Source organism: Falco naumanni, chromosome 3, assembly GCF_017639655.2.
Source record: "Falco naumanni isolate bFalNau1 chromosome 3, bFalNau1.pat, whole genome shotgun sequence".
Lineage (NCBI taxonomy): Eukaryota > Metazoa > Chordata > Aves > Falconiformes > Falconidae > Falco > Falco naumanni.
The window spans coordinates 29,255,739-29,272,828 of record NC_054056.1 but is presented as its reverse complement, the minus strand read 5'-3'; the positions used below and the strand labels follow the sequence as shown (position 1 = coordinate 29,272,828).

At 47.1% G+C, this 17,090-nt stretch overlaps 1 protein-coding gene across 6 annotated transcripts in view; it reads right to left on the bottom strand.

Annotated features, from left to right (window-relative positions):
* SLC22A23 (solute carrier family 22 member 23) overlaps nucleotides 1–13,791 on the bottom strand; it is a 113,672-nt gene extending 99,881 nt beyond the window's left edge. For 3 of the 6 annotated variants that reach the window (XR_005827197.1, XM_040588808.1, XM_040588809.1), the window contains exon 1: nucleotides 12,357–13,630. Coding sequence is in view for 5 of the 6 variants with exons in the window: in XM_040588808.1 (XP_040444742.1) it covers nucleotides 12,357–12,896 (540 nt within the window). In the remaining variant the exon portion in view is untranslated. Of the gene's footprint in view, nucleotides 1–12,356 lie in introns of all 6 variants that reach the window. The other 3 variants (XM_040588811.1, XM_040588812.1, XM_040588810.1) reach the window with 3 other exon arrangements.
* Between the last annotated feature and the right edge of the window lie 3,299 nt (nucleotides 13,792–17,090).

Genomic DNA, 17,090 nt, shown 5'->3' with positions numbered 1-17,090 from the left:
GCTGCACTGCACATTAGATAGCAATTTTAAGACCAGTTCATGAAAATAAGAATCTATCATTTGTCACTGAGGTGACATGTATGTCAGACCTCGTCTTTCTTAGTTCCTCTCCTTCCTGCTTCATCTTTTTATAACCAAACCTTGTCAATTTTCCCTGCACAGCACTAGAATCCATCTTCTATATAAATACCTAATCTAGTAAAGTTTAAATTTATGATGCCTTCAGATTCTCTTAGTGTTTTCCTCCCCAAAAATACGAACCACAAAGATGTTTTTAAGAAGAATAATTTAAAAAGTTACGCTTTTTATACAACATATGTAAGACAAAGCAAGACAGTCTCCAGGTACTTGCTCCTGGAGGAAAAGCTCCAAGTCAGCAGACCAAGCACTAAAAAAAAAAACAAACAACCAAATAACTACAAAAGAAAAAAAAAATTAAAAAAATCAGTATTTCTACCATAATGTATCTACTACTAACTAATGCCTTTTCCTAGTACTAAACTATCCAAGTAGTACTCATAGTTGCAGCCCCAGGAGACCACTGTAGCAAAATTTCCTTCCAGGCTGCTACAGGACAATGTTGCTCCCTTTCTCAACTCCCAGCCAAAGATGACACTGGCTGCATTTTTAACTTTAAAGAATGTGTACAAGTTCCAGAAAGTGGTATGATGCTCAACTCTACAGAAAATAACTGTGCAGTTAAACCTCACTAAAGAGGCTGCAGGAGGAATCTCCCAGAGGGATGTGCCAGCACAACTACAACACTTAGAGTTGGGATGGTTTTATTGCCACAGGTGTCTCTATCTCACTCTCAGCCATGGCAACAACAGAGCATTTAAACTATTTAACCTTCAAGGTTCAGAGTAAGAATGCCTCTCCTTTGAGATCACAGCTGGGCAAAGCACTCCCTGTTCTGTATTTTAAATGTTGATAAAGCCAAGAAACAAACACCTGGCATTTTTTTGACCACCAGTACAGCCAGCTGGGTGCATCAAGAAGGTCACATTTCAAAATGGGGACATTAAGAAGAGTAAAAAATATAAAACCAAATGATCCTGGAAGACTTGAGAAGAAGGTGTAAAAACGAATGATTTCCTCTTTCTTTGACCAGCCAGATTCAGAACCAAACATCTCCCATCTACATCTTTCCTTACTTTTTTCTCGGACACAACTGGACTTACCTGGAAAACAGAAGAGTCATTAAAAAAAACCCGAACAAGAACATCCACAAGACAGACAACAAACCAGCCATTGAAAGGTTTTGTTGTTTTCTCTGAACAGCCACTGTAAGTGGCATACATCACCTGCACTGGAATGCCTCAACTCGCACCACAGCCAACACCTGACTTTTAAGCTACTTCCCCTCTGCGTGACACTAGACCTCCAAGTGCTGAGCACATCTAACTTTCTTCAGCTTTATTGTAAGTGGATGCTTTTGCTGAAAAAGAAGAAAAAACCCCAACCAAACGAAAAACCCCAAACCTCTGACCAGTGTCTGAGTGCTTAGGGCCTCTTAAGATAAATCCTTCTAAAATAAATTTCTACTGAGCAAGTACACACTGGTATTTTGATATGTTTATAACCATCCGAGTTTGTAAGAACTTTTACTCAGGTAGCAAAAGAGATACTGTTGGTACCAGAGTATCACCTTTTGCTCAACATCTGCCTCCTTCCTCTTCCCAAGAAAACTCAGGTCCCTATTCCCAAGCACTGGAGCTTGCTAACTCAATAGAAGCGAGGGATTGTCCTGTTTGGCTTCTTATCCAATTCATTTTTCTTACAGCACTTTCATTCTCAGAAACCAGTAAACCATTTCTAACCATGGCAGGCACCTGGCAGGGAAAGCTGAAGCCCAGGAAAAAAATCACTTGTGAACAGTGAACACAAGGTGACCTACATAGAAATGGTCAGGTTGCTTTAACTACAGCCATGACTGACGGCCTGAGCAATGTACCATTTGGAAAAAATCAAGCAAAGAAACTACTTTTGACTAGTACCACAAAGCCAAAGGTTTTGGGGACCTAAGGAGGGGAGGGGAGAGAGAGAGGGGAGAGGGTGTGTGAGCCAGAGGACACATGCTTAGCAGTCTTCCAAGAAAGATATAATTAGATTGTGCAGCATCATACGAAAGCAGTTTCATATACCTATGAAAACAGTTTCCATCCTCGCAAAAGAGTACAGGACTGCACAACTGTGGACTTCACAAATTTCCCTGGTTTCTGAACCAGAAACTAATGGTTTGTGAAGTTTAACATGGTTCAAGCTGCTGAAATAATTCCTTCAAACCTGCGTTTTCCGATATGCATGACTTTACTGTGAAATTTCCACATTAATTTTTGAAGTGAATATTCTTTAAGACTGGTATTTAAGCCTTTAAAAACAAAGCACTTGGTGCCACACATCACTGCGTGAACACCGACACATAAAATGGCACTTCCTCCTGGTTTGCAAACTCCAGTTCTGTCACGAAGATGGGACACCTAAGGCACAGGTTGTGTCAAGCTGCTTGCAAACAAGAGGCAGAGATACGCTGCCTTCTATATTAATTAATTCCAGAAACTAGTTGGTCCCCACTACACCCCGCAGGGCGACGCTGTCCTGCTCACACCCGGTATGTGCACGCCCCGTTCCCACCCCCGGCAGCAGAAAGGTGATGCTGACAGAAGGGTGCGTAACTGGGCATCTCCTGTCTGCACCCACGGAAGCAGCTCCAGACTGCCAGCCAAGCTGCACCGCGCACATCTGCGTGCCCTGTGTCATATCTAACACCTTTCAGTCCTGGTTCACCTGTAAGAGATCTCCCCAGTGTGGTGAGATGGCTCAAGCAACACTGCAATTGCAAAACAAGCCCAAAACTTCAAATATGCTAAAGGACACAAATCAACTTTGTTTCAGAGTGAGGAAACAAACTTGGAAAAGACTCTAAACTGAACACTTGGCACTACATTATTCCTTAGTCTATGCCATAAGCAAAAAAGACCCTCCAAGCTAACCACCAAGCACATCAGCAGAGTCCCAAGATAATGAGATGCTACCTAAAACACTACAAAACTGGGAAAAGTTTCATCTACCCTTTAACTTCATGTTTTAATCAGGAGCAATTAGATCTTCTGTTCCCAACCCTGTTCTCATCACAGATCTGTTACTTTTCCCCACTGGGACAGGGAAGAAGGAAGTTTGCTAAGTAAATAATCATCACTAATATGGTAACAATTAAAATATGATTTGTTAATCATATGACAGTCTTCTGAATACTCAACATGATTAAATCAATTTTAGTAGCATACATATACCACCCACTTCATCATTATTTCTTTTATTTTCAGTAGCAGGAGTTCCCTTCATCCTGAGACATTTTGATCTTCTCCAGCCTTCGCCCTCCCCAGATTAGTCAACTAACTCGTTTCTCATCTGATGAGATCTGCTTCGCTTTTTCAGCTCCATAATGTCATTTAATATCAAAGAGTTGGGAGATACAAAAACTTGCTTGCAGCTTTCATGAACACTATATTAATAATTTTCCAAAGAGCAGGAGCAGGATCATCTCTCTTTTATATCTCTGCTGCAATTAAGTATCCTTTCTACACATATTCTGACATCATTAGGAGCCAATGTCACAAAACTGACTTTAATTTTAAACCTGTTCTTTGCTCTAAGTCCCATAGCTGTTTGCCTCCCTCCGGCTGCACGAAAAGACCAGAAGTAACACCACCCATCACTAGGACTGAAACACAGAAAAATGTTTTTAGTGCCAGCCTTCAGTTTCCAGCTGACAGCAATCCTTATTGTTAAGGAAGTATGTGGTGCTGGGACTGACCTCACAACAAACTAAATAAGAAGTTAAACTAGTTATCAGCTTTGTATTTAGAAGAGGTCTAAGCACTGTAAATAGAAGGCATACGTAAAAAATCCCTAACATTTTAGTTAAATATTAACATTTGCTATCATCTGATCATGGAAAACAAGTTAACACTTTGAGGACTGGTATTTTTAAGGCTCCCAAAGCCACACGTGTGTAAAACATACTGCACGTGCACAGCCTTGAGCGGGCCGACATGGCAAAACCTAATTTACTGCCTTATTGGGCCTTTTTAAAAATCAGAGGGTAGGGGGTGTGTGGAAATTGAAAATGTCAAGCATGACATAAAACTCTGAAATGGAGAAGGGGGAAGGAGGAGACAAGAGGACAAAGCCATTCTTCATGAGAAATACTTGCTCAAAGTCACCATAGATAAAAAGATCAGACACCTTAATTTTGACATGCAATTATTGCTGCCATGACCCTGCCCTCTCATCATTTGAAGACTACAGCTATTATAACTCAGGGAAGGAGGAGAGGAAAAAAAAAAAAAAGAAAAAAGAAAAAAAAAGAGTCTAGTATTAATTCAGATTTAAATAAATATAAAGGGGAAGGAAGAAAAGAGAAAAATATTCCACTTGTTTTACAAATCAAATATAAAACAGGTCAACAGGTCTGTCAAGCTTGTATTGTTCTAGCAGATAATGTTTTACATGGCCCTGGGAGACAGAGCAGTGGAAACGGTCTTATAGTTTAATTTACATTCCCTATTCTTAATAATATTTGTAGGGTGGACATTGCGACATTGTCTACACATTCGTGAACTTTGGTCTGGAGGCCAGGAAGAGACCAGGCAGCTCCAGAGTGCTGGAGAGAAACAGGGAGACAGTCCTTGAGCCAAAATGAACTCTCCCACAACCGTCTGGAGCCAAAAAACCTTTTCCAGGAAATAAGACCACCCTGCTCTGAAAACAGAGCACAGGAATAACAATAAATCACATGCTGCGGGACAAGGCAAACACCACTTCCCCACATCTAACATGTAGCATTCCTGATTCTGCTGGTTTTGCTACTTGGGGATCGAGATGGGTGTCCCAGAAACAAGTATCAGGATATATTTGCCCATTTAATCATTTGTTCTTGTGTTTCTGTAGAACAACCGGCACTTGTGCCAAATTGAAAGACAAAATAAAAAAACTTTTCTCTTACAGGAAGGAGCCCCAGGCACCCCTTCACCCCTCAGCAGTTTTGCAATTTTGCCCTCTCCCACTGCAGGGAACAGGAGCAGACCTACTTGCGCATTCCCAGCAGGTATGATGTGGCTGGGATCAGCGGGAGCTACTCCATGCCTACATGAATCATCGCTGTCTGCCAGGTTTTACAGGCTGGTGGCACGGCAGGCTCCGCAGCACCTACACTGGGAATGGGCCAGCACAACTCCAGTATGGCACTGAGCAGTTACCAGACACTGACATTGGTCTTGCCTGGATGCCTCCACAACACATCCTGATGACATGTTCCGGAAGGGTCTTAAACTTTTCTCTTTCCTTTAGGTTCCTTCCTTCCCACTTGGCTTTAAAAGAGAATTCAGAGGGCACACAAGGTCATCTGCTGTTCAAAAGTCAGCTAGGAAAAAAAATAAAACTAAATTGCATTACAGGAGCTAAGCACACATTTCAGAGTTGAGGTGAGCAGAGCCCAAGAGAAGCTGTTCTGAGAGAATTCAGTGCAACACCTGAACACTGCACTGCTGCAAAGCTGCAGCATCCTCCTGTGACAGCATTCCCTGATTTTCTACGCATCGTCTACAGCAAACCCCACTCCTTTCCTCTACACCCAGACCTCAGCCTAATTAATTCCGCAGTTACTGGCGGGTAACCCAACGCCAGCCAGGCTGTGCTGCAGAAGAGGAGGAGGAGAGAGTAGGAAAGGGAGGGAGCAACTGTCCCAAGCAGGGATGCCAGGTAGCACAGAGGGGAAACAGACTGAGGGGAAACAAACAGACTGACGTGGGGAAAAAAAAAGACAAGGTACACAACAGCTCTGACACCCTTTCAGCACTTTCTCAATTTAGCAGCTCTCTAGAATTTATTTGGAAAACCTTAATTTAAGACTTTGCACCATTAGTATGGCCAAAAGTTTATAAGTTAAGGAAAACCGTAAAGTCCCATGCCATTCCAGATATTATTTCATTTAAAAAAACCCGAACACCTTCATGTTTGGCTGGTCTGTAATCCTCATCTTAACGTTACCATCAGAACTGACTCCAAATTAGACGCCTTCCTCTGTGACAAACGCTTTGAGAAAAACATGAGGTCATGTTTTTGTAATGGCACTCTTGTAGCCAGAGTAAGAAGAGGTAAAACTGTTGGTGCACTTCAGAAATTCAGGTTTAGACCGCATTAGCACCTGGTAAACACACACCGTAGCCTGCAACTTCTGCCACAGCATGGGCAGGGTCTGTATATTTAAACTTAATGACGGAGATACAATGTGTGTTAGGGAGTGGAAACACAAACAAATAAAACCCCAACCATTTCAAACATCACGTCCATCCAGGAAAAAAAAAAAAAAAAGCAGTTGTTTGACATACATACAGAAAATGAGGAATATGAAAGACTCAATAGCAAGTCTTGGAAAGCTGAGAATGACTTTTAAGATATTTCAATACAAAATTACCTTCCTGGAGGATCACTGTTAGTTCTAACAATACTAGAAATTGTTTGTGGCAGGCTGAAATCAGATTCCTGTATGTGAGACACTTTATCTTAAGGGTGCTAATAAACATTAACTCTATGTACATGCCTCTAGTGAAAAAAAATAATCCATACCAGATAGGGAACCTGAGACTACTTGAGTTCTGACGTCAGTATCGGTCTTAACCCAGTCTGTTTTCTAGACCAACTGCTTCGAAGTTTTTTGGCCCATACATAACACCAGCCTCAGATAAATAAAAACAGTACCCAGCCTCACTAAACAAGTATTTGTGCGTGGCGATATCACATTTGGTTCTCTCAAACATCAGGCAATTTGCTGTTTCTGGGCAGGCAGAGGACAGTTTCTCACCACTGAGAAACTGCAGGCAGGTCCTGTTCCCAAAACATCCCCTTCCTTCACACAACTTGGATGGAAACTTGCCCTGTTGTTTTAGGGTGTTGTTCACCAGCACCCTGATATCTGGGAGCCTCCATCACCGCGTGCGGTGTGTACGGGCAGCCACACGGCAGCTGCAGCGGGACGGGCTGTCAGCTCTCCTTGCTCCCTCTTTAACAAAGAGGTTTCTCAAGCCTGCAAGTGCTCAGGCCAGGAACTCCTCATCAGCTAACTCACAGAGGAAAGGGGGGGGGGGGGGGGGGGGAAAGTTTGGGATCTCTTCCAGCTCTCCTTGCTCCCTCTTTAACAAAGAGGTTTCTCAAGCCTGCAAGTGCTCAGGCCAGGAACTCCTCATCAGCTAACTCACAGAGGAAAGGGGGGGGGGGGGGGGGGGAAAAGTTTGGGATCTCTTCCATAGATGATGAAGCCATAAAAAAATTGTAGTAGACATTTGCTCTGGTCTGCCCAGATTTCTGGATACCTCTGATCACAGGGACTCGTTGACCTCCAGCACCCATTCGAAGCAGACAGTAATTTCAAAGCCTTGCCTAAAAGAAATTTAGAAGTCTTTCCACCCTTTGCAAGTGTCTGCCTTGCAGGTCTCTACACCTCTTTCAATCTGCAGAAGGGAATCAAAGGTGTGGGTGACACACTGGCTTTGATCTTGCTGCATCTGACCCAACCACTGCGCTGGGTACCGTAACTCAAGGACTTCATTGATTCGGGACTAGGTAGAAGCCAGTCAGCCAGGAACCAACACTGACAAGACAAATCCTGGCAGTTGCAGGGGGGGCAGGGGGAGGAGAAAGAAGCATCAGCATTCCTGAAGTCTCTTTGCAGAGACCAGCCAGCTGGAGGATATGCAAAAACAGGTGAGATTCCAGGCACAAATGGGAGGCAGTAAGGGTAGAACAGCTCTTACTTTGGGAAGGACCTCATTAGAGTGATCCCTTCAAATTAATTAGGAACTAGACTCTGAAAGTTTACTCGAGTTGCACCCCTATCCCCTACCCCAAGAAACATCACCCCACAAGCAGTGCCAAATTTATAAATTTATCATCACTATTACCACACAGAGATTTTTTTGTTGTACCATTTCTGGCTACTTGCAGATACCTGCAATAATCCCATGAGACATCACCACGGTCTACAGCACATGTCATTGCACAGAGCCAATTCACTTCATTAACCCAGCAGAAAAACCCAGAAAAGAGATGATGTTAATAACAACAACAATAATAGTAATCATAATAATAATAACAACAACAACAATAATAATAATAATGTGTTTAAAGAGTGAGTTTTCTACCAGGTTAGCAAGCTGAATCAGCTCAGGCATGTCCAGGGAAGTGTCAGAACTGCCAGAAAAGCAAGGGAAAGAAAGGCTGGTAGGGCACAGAAGCAAAGATCATCACATCACAGCCCAAACAGATCCAACTTCACACCAAGACAGTACTGCATGGCAGTGCTGCCCCTGGACCATTTGGCTCTCCTGAATTAAGCTCCACTTTTTCAGAGGGGACAGTTTGCTAGAGGCTCAGCCAAACTGGCAGAAGAATGATCTAATCAGTGGCAAATAGGTAAAATGATGGCACGTTACTTGGGAAAGAAGATGACTCAACCTAAATCAAGCGGGAAGTTGAGAGCCAAGAGAACAGCACTGCAGCAAAACAAGGCATCTGGAGCAGAAGGGCAGCCACAAGAGGAATTCCCTTGTGACTAGACATTAAATATTATTACACAATTGCTCTGAGTGATTAAAACACAGCCCTCAACTAACCACTTCCCTCTATGCCACCCCCAAGAGGTGGAATGATCTGGAATGCTGTGGTTGCACACCGAGGGATGCTGTGCCATCAACCGCTGCAATCTAATCAAGCCTCAGTCCTTGCCCATTGTCAGCTTTTGGTGTCCATTACACAAATTAGCATTTAGAACTACAAACCACCCCACCGCATAATGGCATGATGTGATTGAACACAGCAGACAGGTCATCCTAGTAACTGAGGGAAAAAACCAACAGCCATCAGTCCTGTAACTAAAAGCCTCTGTGAAAACTTTGCCCCAAGATTACAGCTGGCTTTGCAGATGATCAGAAGCTCCAGGCACTAAAGGAGTTGAGAGAGTTAGAAAGGTCCCTGCTGAGTACACACTCCAACCTCCTGCCAGGCTTCAACGCTAAGTTATGTTTAGTTAGCATTAATGCAACAACCAACATAATGACAATAATTTACTTGAAGTATCACTTTGCAAATGGGTAAAATAAGACCGTAGGTTTTCCCACAGCAAAAAAGAAGAGTATTTCTCAGCATCCTTCCTTTGGACTGTGGCAAGATACATAGGCCATTTAAAAGACAATTCTGGGTTTTTTTACTAGCCTTTTGCCTAAAGGCTAGCTCAGGGTACATATCTCAAACAATACACATGTGCTCTGTTTATAGCAGTGTGGTAATGGCGATGTTGTGATAAAAAACAGGTGAAAATCCTCAAATAAGCATTTAGCAGTGAAAAAAGCCTTACAAGTGAATTGTCCTAAAGGAAAATATTTATGTACAAACCAAGCTAAAGTCCAAGATTTATGTACCAAGTCAGGGCATTAGCTCAGATGGGTGATTTAATATGGCCACTGGAATCCCTGTGGTTAAATTATGCATCTGACCTCTTCGCTATATGTATTTCAACAGCGTTAAATAATAAGCAGTACGCCCTTTATTACCATTTCCAGTTCTAATGACTGGCAGCACTATAAAAAGTACCGTTCCCAGTGACTCAGTCAAGGAGGTCAGGACAGTGGCAGCACCAAGCGTGGCAATGCCACTCTTCAAGGAAGGTGCAATGCCACCCTTGGCTCCAGCGAAGACTCAAGGAGAAGCGGGGCTAAGCAAAGCACAGCTGGAAACAGCAAAATCTCCACTACATCAATCCCAAGCATGACACAGGCTAGAAGAAAAAGGGCGTCAGGGAAGGGAGAGCTGAGAAAGCCTGGACAGAGAAGCACCACCTGCTGAAGGGTACCAGCAGGAGAGCGGATATGGAGACAGTGAAACTTCACACAGTTTAAGGACAGCTATCTGCTCCCAAGGAACAGGGGACAGTGACATCTCACACGCACATATATGAACAAAATGCAGAACGGGAAATATGCTTTGTGCTAAATAACCACAATTGTTTCATTGTTTCTGAAGACGATGCAACAATGGAGCACCCAGCAGCGATTAGCTTGGACTGCTGAAGATGAGAACAAGGGGATTTACTGGCGAAACAGAAGTGCATTTTTTATTAATATACTTTTGGCTCTCTTTACAATATTTCAATATAACCCTGGCTACTACACAGATGACCGTATATTAGACTAAGATTTAATAAATCTCTATTTAGAAAGATGAGAACATTGCATAATACATTACAGAAACAGATGTATTTTTGAGGGGACTTAAGGGAGATCTGAACATCCAGTCTTCTGAATTTATCCAGGGCTGCTCCTTCTCACAAAGGACAGTAAGATGCATGTAAGAGAAGTCAGCAGTTACGAGAATTGCTCCCACAGTATCAGACCTCCTGGGGGTTTATAAGAAAGGAAGTCCAAATTAAGCTACACTGATATTCTGCCTGGGGTTTTCCTCTTTCTTCATTAGGATAAAAACAGACAACACACCCACCCAGAAAACCCCCAAAACAAACCCAAAGCACAAACGAAGCAGGAATCCTGACCCTGAGAAAACAGCCTAATTATAATTTAGCAGGATTACAAATCAAAGCAAAAAAGCTGCCAAGTTTTTTGAAGTAAGCATACAACAAAAATAAAAACTCTACACTGGAAAAACCCGTAGTCTCAAAAGATGGCTATTTTTCTTTCTAATAGAAAACAAGACAGCAGGGACCACAGATGTTTATTTATCCCTTAAAATTGATCTGCCCTTTACCACAAGTTCTTCCAAAGAACGCTTTTTTTTATTGTTTTTAAAGAAGCATGCAAGATAGCAAACTAACTCTCCCTCGACCTTTTGTGGCCAACTTGATGACGACCTTCAAAAGATTCAAACATTAAAAAAAATTATTTTACAGTGTCACTAAAAAGAAATATTTCAAGATCATCTTTTTTGCGCTTAAGCATCAGCATTAAACCCTAAAACACATTAATAGCTCAGTCCTAGTTATAAACAGAAGAAAATATGCCTCTCAAATGTCAAATTTCATTATTCACTGCTACATCACCAACCATTCAAGTCCACCATGTGCCTGTATTTTTCTCATGAAAGGCGTGTAGCTGGATTTTTTTTTAATACATTCTGGGTTTAAGGTTTTGAGGGATTTGCACTACCTGCTTTTTCCCTGCTGCACATGTTTTCAAGGGACACAAGAGAAACTGAAATGATTTTTCAATGATTAAATATGAACACATGCTGGCTGACCAAAGCACAACTACACCGGTCATCTGATTATTGCTGCAATTCTTTCTCCCAGCTAGATAAACACAGTTAATCTAAAACTGCTCTCAGGCAGGAAGTAATTTTTGCTGATCTCAGGGAGGGGGTCTTGAGATTAAGGGAACTACTTTCCTGGTATAACAGTTGCATTTTACATTTCCAAGACCTCCAGTTGCTTGTCAATACCAACGAGGCCCATCCACAGCTGGCAGGGCTTTCGCAGGGCTGGTACCATAAACACGCAAAAGCTTTCAGGTGAAAAGGCAGGCGTGTTTTTGCATGCACTACTCAGCAAATATAAAGTAAGAGCAGAAAGCGGCGCATTCCTCCTCACTAGAAATTTTCCACCTTAGCCATTACATTAGGAAACACAAAACAGAGCAGTATGCACTTTCCGCCTCTGGAGGACAACAACTTGTGTGAGACATTTCTTCTTTTATTGCTCTACCGAAACAGTTATCAAGGGAGTAAGTACAAAACGAGAAGAATTTGGCAGAACTTTGTCTCATTTTCCTCCCAACAGTGACCACCTCATCAGCATCCCCAAAAGTCAACCTGGTTTTTGGTTTGCGCGGCTGGTTTGGTACGCTTGCACAAAGACGAGCGATATCACAACCACAGCCTTCTCCACAAGCCTTTCCCCTCGCAGTGGCGATGCTGGCCCACAGCATCTCTTCCGCAGATGCCCACGTCCCGAGACGGCAGGCCAGCTGACACCGCTGGGATCCCCAAGAGCCACCGGGAACTCTATTCCAGGATCTAACTTTGCAGCTCAGTGCCGCAGCCAGCACCCAGGTACAAACCCACCGGCCGGACGCCCAGGGAGGGAAAGGATTACGGGGATGCAGGACTCGCTCCTGGCGGGAGGGTGACCCGCGGGGTGCCTGATGGACGGGCAGATCCGCATCGCCTCCAGCTGTGCCCCTCGCCCTGGGGACACACACTACGCAGGGGGTGCCGAGGGGTGCCGGGGGAAGGCCGGGGGGGTCCGCGAGGGCTGGATGGGGAGCGGGGCTGAGGGAAGCCGCCTGTCTCACCTTGCTCACGACGTTTTGGACGAGGCCGGCTCGGATGCGGTAGTGCCACTCGTGGCAGTCGCACTCGCTGGCGTTGCCCCCCGCGGGGGTGGGCAGCCCGGGCGGGGGGAAGATGCTGCCGTTGCCGCTGCGGTTGGCGTGGCCAGGCGCCAGCGACCCGCTCCAGTTGCCCTGCCCGTCCGCCTCCCGGCACCAGAAGTCGGGCTGGTCCAGGAGGAAGGAGTCCGAGAACTTGCTGAAGCCGATGAAGAGGGCCGGCACCCAGGTGAGCAGCACCAGGGTCCGCTGGTACCCGCCGCCGAGCCCCCCGAGGAAGGGCAGCACCGAGCCGTCGTAGTCGAGGAGCAGCGGGCTGCAGGCGGCGGCGGGCGGCGGTGGCAGCACCGGCACCGCCTGGATCTCGGCCCCGGCGGCGCTGGCGGGGGGCGGCCCCGGGGGGGCGGCGGCGGCGCCCCCCCCCACGGCCCCCGGCACCGAGCCGTTCTCCTCCGGCAGCGGCCGGCCCCCGCCGCCCGCCTCGCGGCGCCGGTCTATCGCCATCCAGCCGCCCGGGGGGGCTCACATAGGGGGGGGCTGGGGCAGCCCCGGCTCCTTCGCGAGTCCTTCCCTCCCGCTCCTCCGCGCACACACACCTTGCAACGTAATCTATCGCACACACGCTCCCAGCCGGCGCCGGCAGGAGACGGATGGGGGAGGGAGGGAGGAAAGGAGGGGAGGAAGGAGAGGGGCGAAGAAAGGGGGGGGGCACCGGGCGAGCCCCTCGCTCGCTCCCCTTCTCACCCGCACCCTGCGGCCACGAACCGCTGCAGCTGCCGGCGGTGCCCCCCCTCCCCTCGCCTGTGCGTCAAGCTGCACTCATCCCCGCTCTCCCTTCCCCCCTCCGAGAGGCACCGCCGAAAATAAAAGGAAGGATCCAGCCGGATCCGAGCATGCAATGGGCCAAAGCGGGGGAAGAAAAGGGAGGAAAGAAAAAAAGAAAAAGAAAAAACAAACCAAAACCCCAAACCAACCGAACACAAAACACCCTGCGAACCAAACCCTGCAACAACAAACCAAGCAAAACCGGTGCAGCAAGGCTGTACGAACACGCCTCCTCTCCCGGTTTTGGTGAGGAGGAGGAGGAGGAGGGAGGGAGGAGAGGGAAGGCAAAGGAAGGAGGAGAGGAAAATAACAGCTCCCGACGCGGCTTCCCCGCTTCCCGCACAGCTAAGGGTCCCCCCCCGGCCGCGGCAGCAGCGGCGGCGGCAGCCCCCAGCACCCCCCCGCCGGCCCCTCGCAGCCCCCCGTCCCACACATCTGGCTCTGCAGCACGGGGACCCGCCGGCCCCTCCGCGGCCCGGGCTGCGGGGACCGCCGCCGCCGTGCGCCTCCCGCCGCAGCCCGCTGGCCGCACCTTCCGAGGCGGGCAGCCCGCCCGGCCCGCGCCCTCCAGCTCCCGGCAGCCCCCACCTGCCGGCCCGGCCCCCCCACCGCCCCCCGCTCCGCCCCCGCCGTGCCGGGCGGCCCCGCACCTGCTCCCGCCGCGCCGCCGGCCCGGCCCGGCCCCCTGCAGGGACCCGCCGCCGCCGGGGGCGGGACGGCGCCGCGGGGCGGGGAGGGCGCGGGGCGGCCCCGTGCGGGCTCCGCGCCGCCCCGCGGCCGCGCACCGCTCCGGCGGGCCGGGGCCGGGAGAGGGCAGGGCGAGGGCCGGGGCCGGGGCGCGCCCCCCCGCAGCGCGCTGCGATTTCCATATCAATTATTCACGCGGTGCGCCGTGAATAACGCAGCCGGGCTGCAGCCGGGCCGGAGCAGCGCCGCGGGCAGCCGAGCCGCGGGAGCGCCCGGGTGGCGGGAGCGGGGGCAGCCCGCAGGGAAGGAGTGAAAGTCGAAGGGGACGTTTGCGAGACCCGGAGCGGTGCGGGAAGGTGTGCCTTCACCGCTTTGGCCGGCCTGCCGAATTGGTGCACACTAAGAAAAAAAATTTATGCCTGACATTAATTGTAAAACAGACATTTCAAATTTGTGACGGTTATTTTTATGTTAAGCTAAATTTACTTCAGCGTGTAAGCGCCTCGGATTATTTTCATCGTGTAGCACAGCCCATGCATTACTGAACCGTGCGGTTATTTTTTCCTTTGGAAGAAGGGGAAGAGAGACAACAGATCAATAGGCGCTTGTAGACATGAACATGGCTAGTGAGCAGAAAACACTTGTGTGCATTAGAAGAGGACTGGCGTCATTACCGAATATAAATGGAAGAGCAAGTTGTTGGTGGATTTTCATTTACTTGATCCAGTCCCTGCCAGCGAGTTATTGTACACCATTAACTCCTTAGACCTTTCTCCCTTTAGCTCCTTTTCTTATGTAGGACACCAAAAAGTTTTCCCATGTACTGGTGGCTCTGGATCCCTTTTGTAGGGCTTCCCTTAGCCCTGCTCTCAGGGATTGGCAGCACCCAAGCAGCCCTACAGCCTCCTCAGCATCTGAATATTCCTTGCTGAAATATGTATGTATATATATATATGAATATCAATCATCCCCTGATCTGAAAATTCCTTGCTGAAAGAAGAACCTGGTGCTCCCTGCCCAGGGAAGTCTTCTCTTACTCTTCCTGTGTTGTAGTGCCCTTTCGCAGCTGATGGCTGTTACCATGTCCCTGCAACGTGCTTTCTTTATGACAACCAGCTGTGATCTGTCCACCTCTCCCGGTGCCGTCAGCGATTGCCCCCAGCTGTCCTCTGTTTCCCCCTCAGCTGCTGCCTGTGGTGCACTCTGAGCAGTGCCCCAGCCTCTGTGCGTGCAATGTGTTAACCCTGCCTGCAAAACCAACTCCTGTTCCTTGTTTTTTCGGTTACGTTTTGTGCTTTCCAAGCAATTTCTTAAGAGGATTTTCAATTCTTATGTTATTCTCCAATGTACTTGGTTGCAGTTGCTCCCCGATGAATGCCCTCTCTGAAGGCCGCTAACAAAACATCCCAGGACAGATCCCTTTGAAATTGCACCTATAATCCACCCATTGGCCAGTAAACCACTGCCAGCTGCTCTTTCCACAGTTTTGTACCCACTGCCCACATTTTTCACACAAGCTGAACTCTCTCATTTATTAACGAACGTGCAGAGCCTAACAAGGCCCAGATGACTGAGGCCCTTGCTCTTTCTTCCATAACAAGGTCTGCTCTTCTATCACCAAATTTCGCTGGCTTGTCCCAATTTCTTGTTGACAAGGCCGGGCTAATAGTAGCTTATCTCATAGTTTCCTTCTACCCCTTTACAAATAATGTGCCTATTTGTGCTAGGTGCTTTCTAGGGAAAAAAAAAAAAAGGTTTGGCTGGTCTATCTATTTATTTATTTATTTATATATGCCCTTTTTAAAGATAGGCACCAGTTTTGCCTTTTTCTGTCAGCAGGCCCCTTGGCTAGCTTCCCTGAGCTCTCAGAGATAGACACTTCGTTTCCCGTGCTGTCTGAGCCACTTCCTTCACTACCCTGGTGTGAAGTCCAGCCAGTTTGCTGGTTTGAACAGCTCCAAGTTATCAAAGTACTCTCGCAACTGGTTCTGTCCCAGTCTGGGCTGAAACCTTATTCCCTTGTCATTAATATGTATTATGTCAATCACCTGATCGCAAGTGACCTCGTTTAGCCAAGACTGGTGCAAAAAAGGCCTGAGGCACTCTGAGCCTCCTTGGCATTGTAGACATACAATGGTTTGGGTCTTAAAGATCACCTAGTTCCAACCCCCCGGCCATGGGCAGGGACATCTTCCACTAGACCAGGTTGCCCAAAGCCCCATCCAGCCTGGCCTTGAGCACTTCCAGGGATGGGGCAGCCGCAGCTTCTCTGGGCAACCTGTTCTTCCTAATATCTAGCCTAAATCTACCCTCTTTCAGTTTAAAGTCATTACCCCTTGTCCTATCGCTGCATGCCCTTGTAAAAAGTCAATAGCTTTCTCCCTCTGATGAGTAATCCATTTGCTTTTGGCTTGCTGTTACCACTGATGTTCTTAACTGAATGATTTGCTGTTACTTGCGATGATTGTGCTGGTGAAGTTATATTTGGTGTACTGGCTTTTTTGTGTTTGTCCCCTTCTGCTCTGGCTAGGCGGTACTTCTGCTCTTACCCCGTGGAAACCTGATCTGCTTTCTCTGCCCTTCCTTTTTGTGAGCTCATAATTTAGCTTGATTGGTTGCTTCCTGCCCTTCCTAGATTTCTTTTGCAATGGGATCATTTGGGACAGATCTTCTAAAACTTCTAGCTACCACTCATTGCCTTTTCCCAGAAAAGGCCTTAGCATGGCCTGGGGTTGGCAGGGAAAAATGGAGAGGGGGAGAGGACTTTGGGAATGGATGGCTCAAGTTGAAATTTTGAGGGAAGGGAAATGTGACTGAAGAAAGCAAAGAACTGAAAACTTGGAAGAGATGGGAGGGAAAAGAAGAGCCCTTAGAGAAGGAAGTAGGTCTACTGTGAACGAGTGGATGTGTAGGAACAGGTTGGAGTCATATAGTACAATGAAAAGTCCGTAACAAGAGATGACAACCCCTTACTCAAGCTGATCAAACATTTTTGTCCCAAATGCCTCTTTTAGGATGCTACTACATCCTGAGATTTTGTTTGGAACTGAAAAATTTCAAACATAGCGTATTCCTGAGAGTTATTTTTACTTAGTAGAAGTTCTCCCGCCCTTGAAAGTGATCCTCAAGAGACTGTTTCTGAGTACAAGAAGGTTGAGGGAAAAAAAGGGAAGGAAATACATTTCT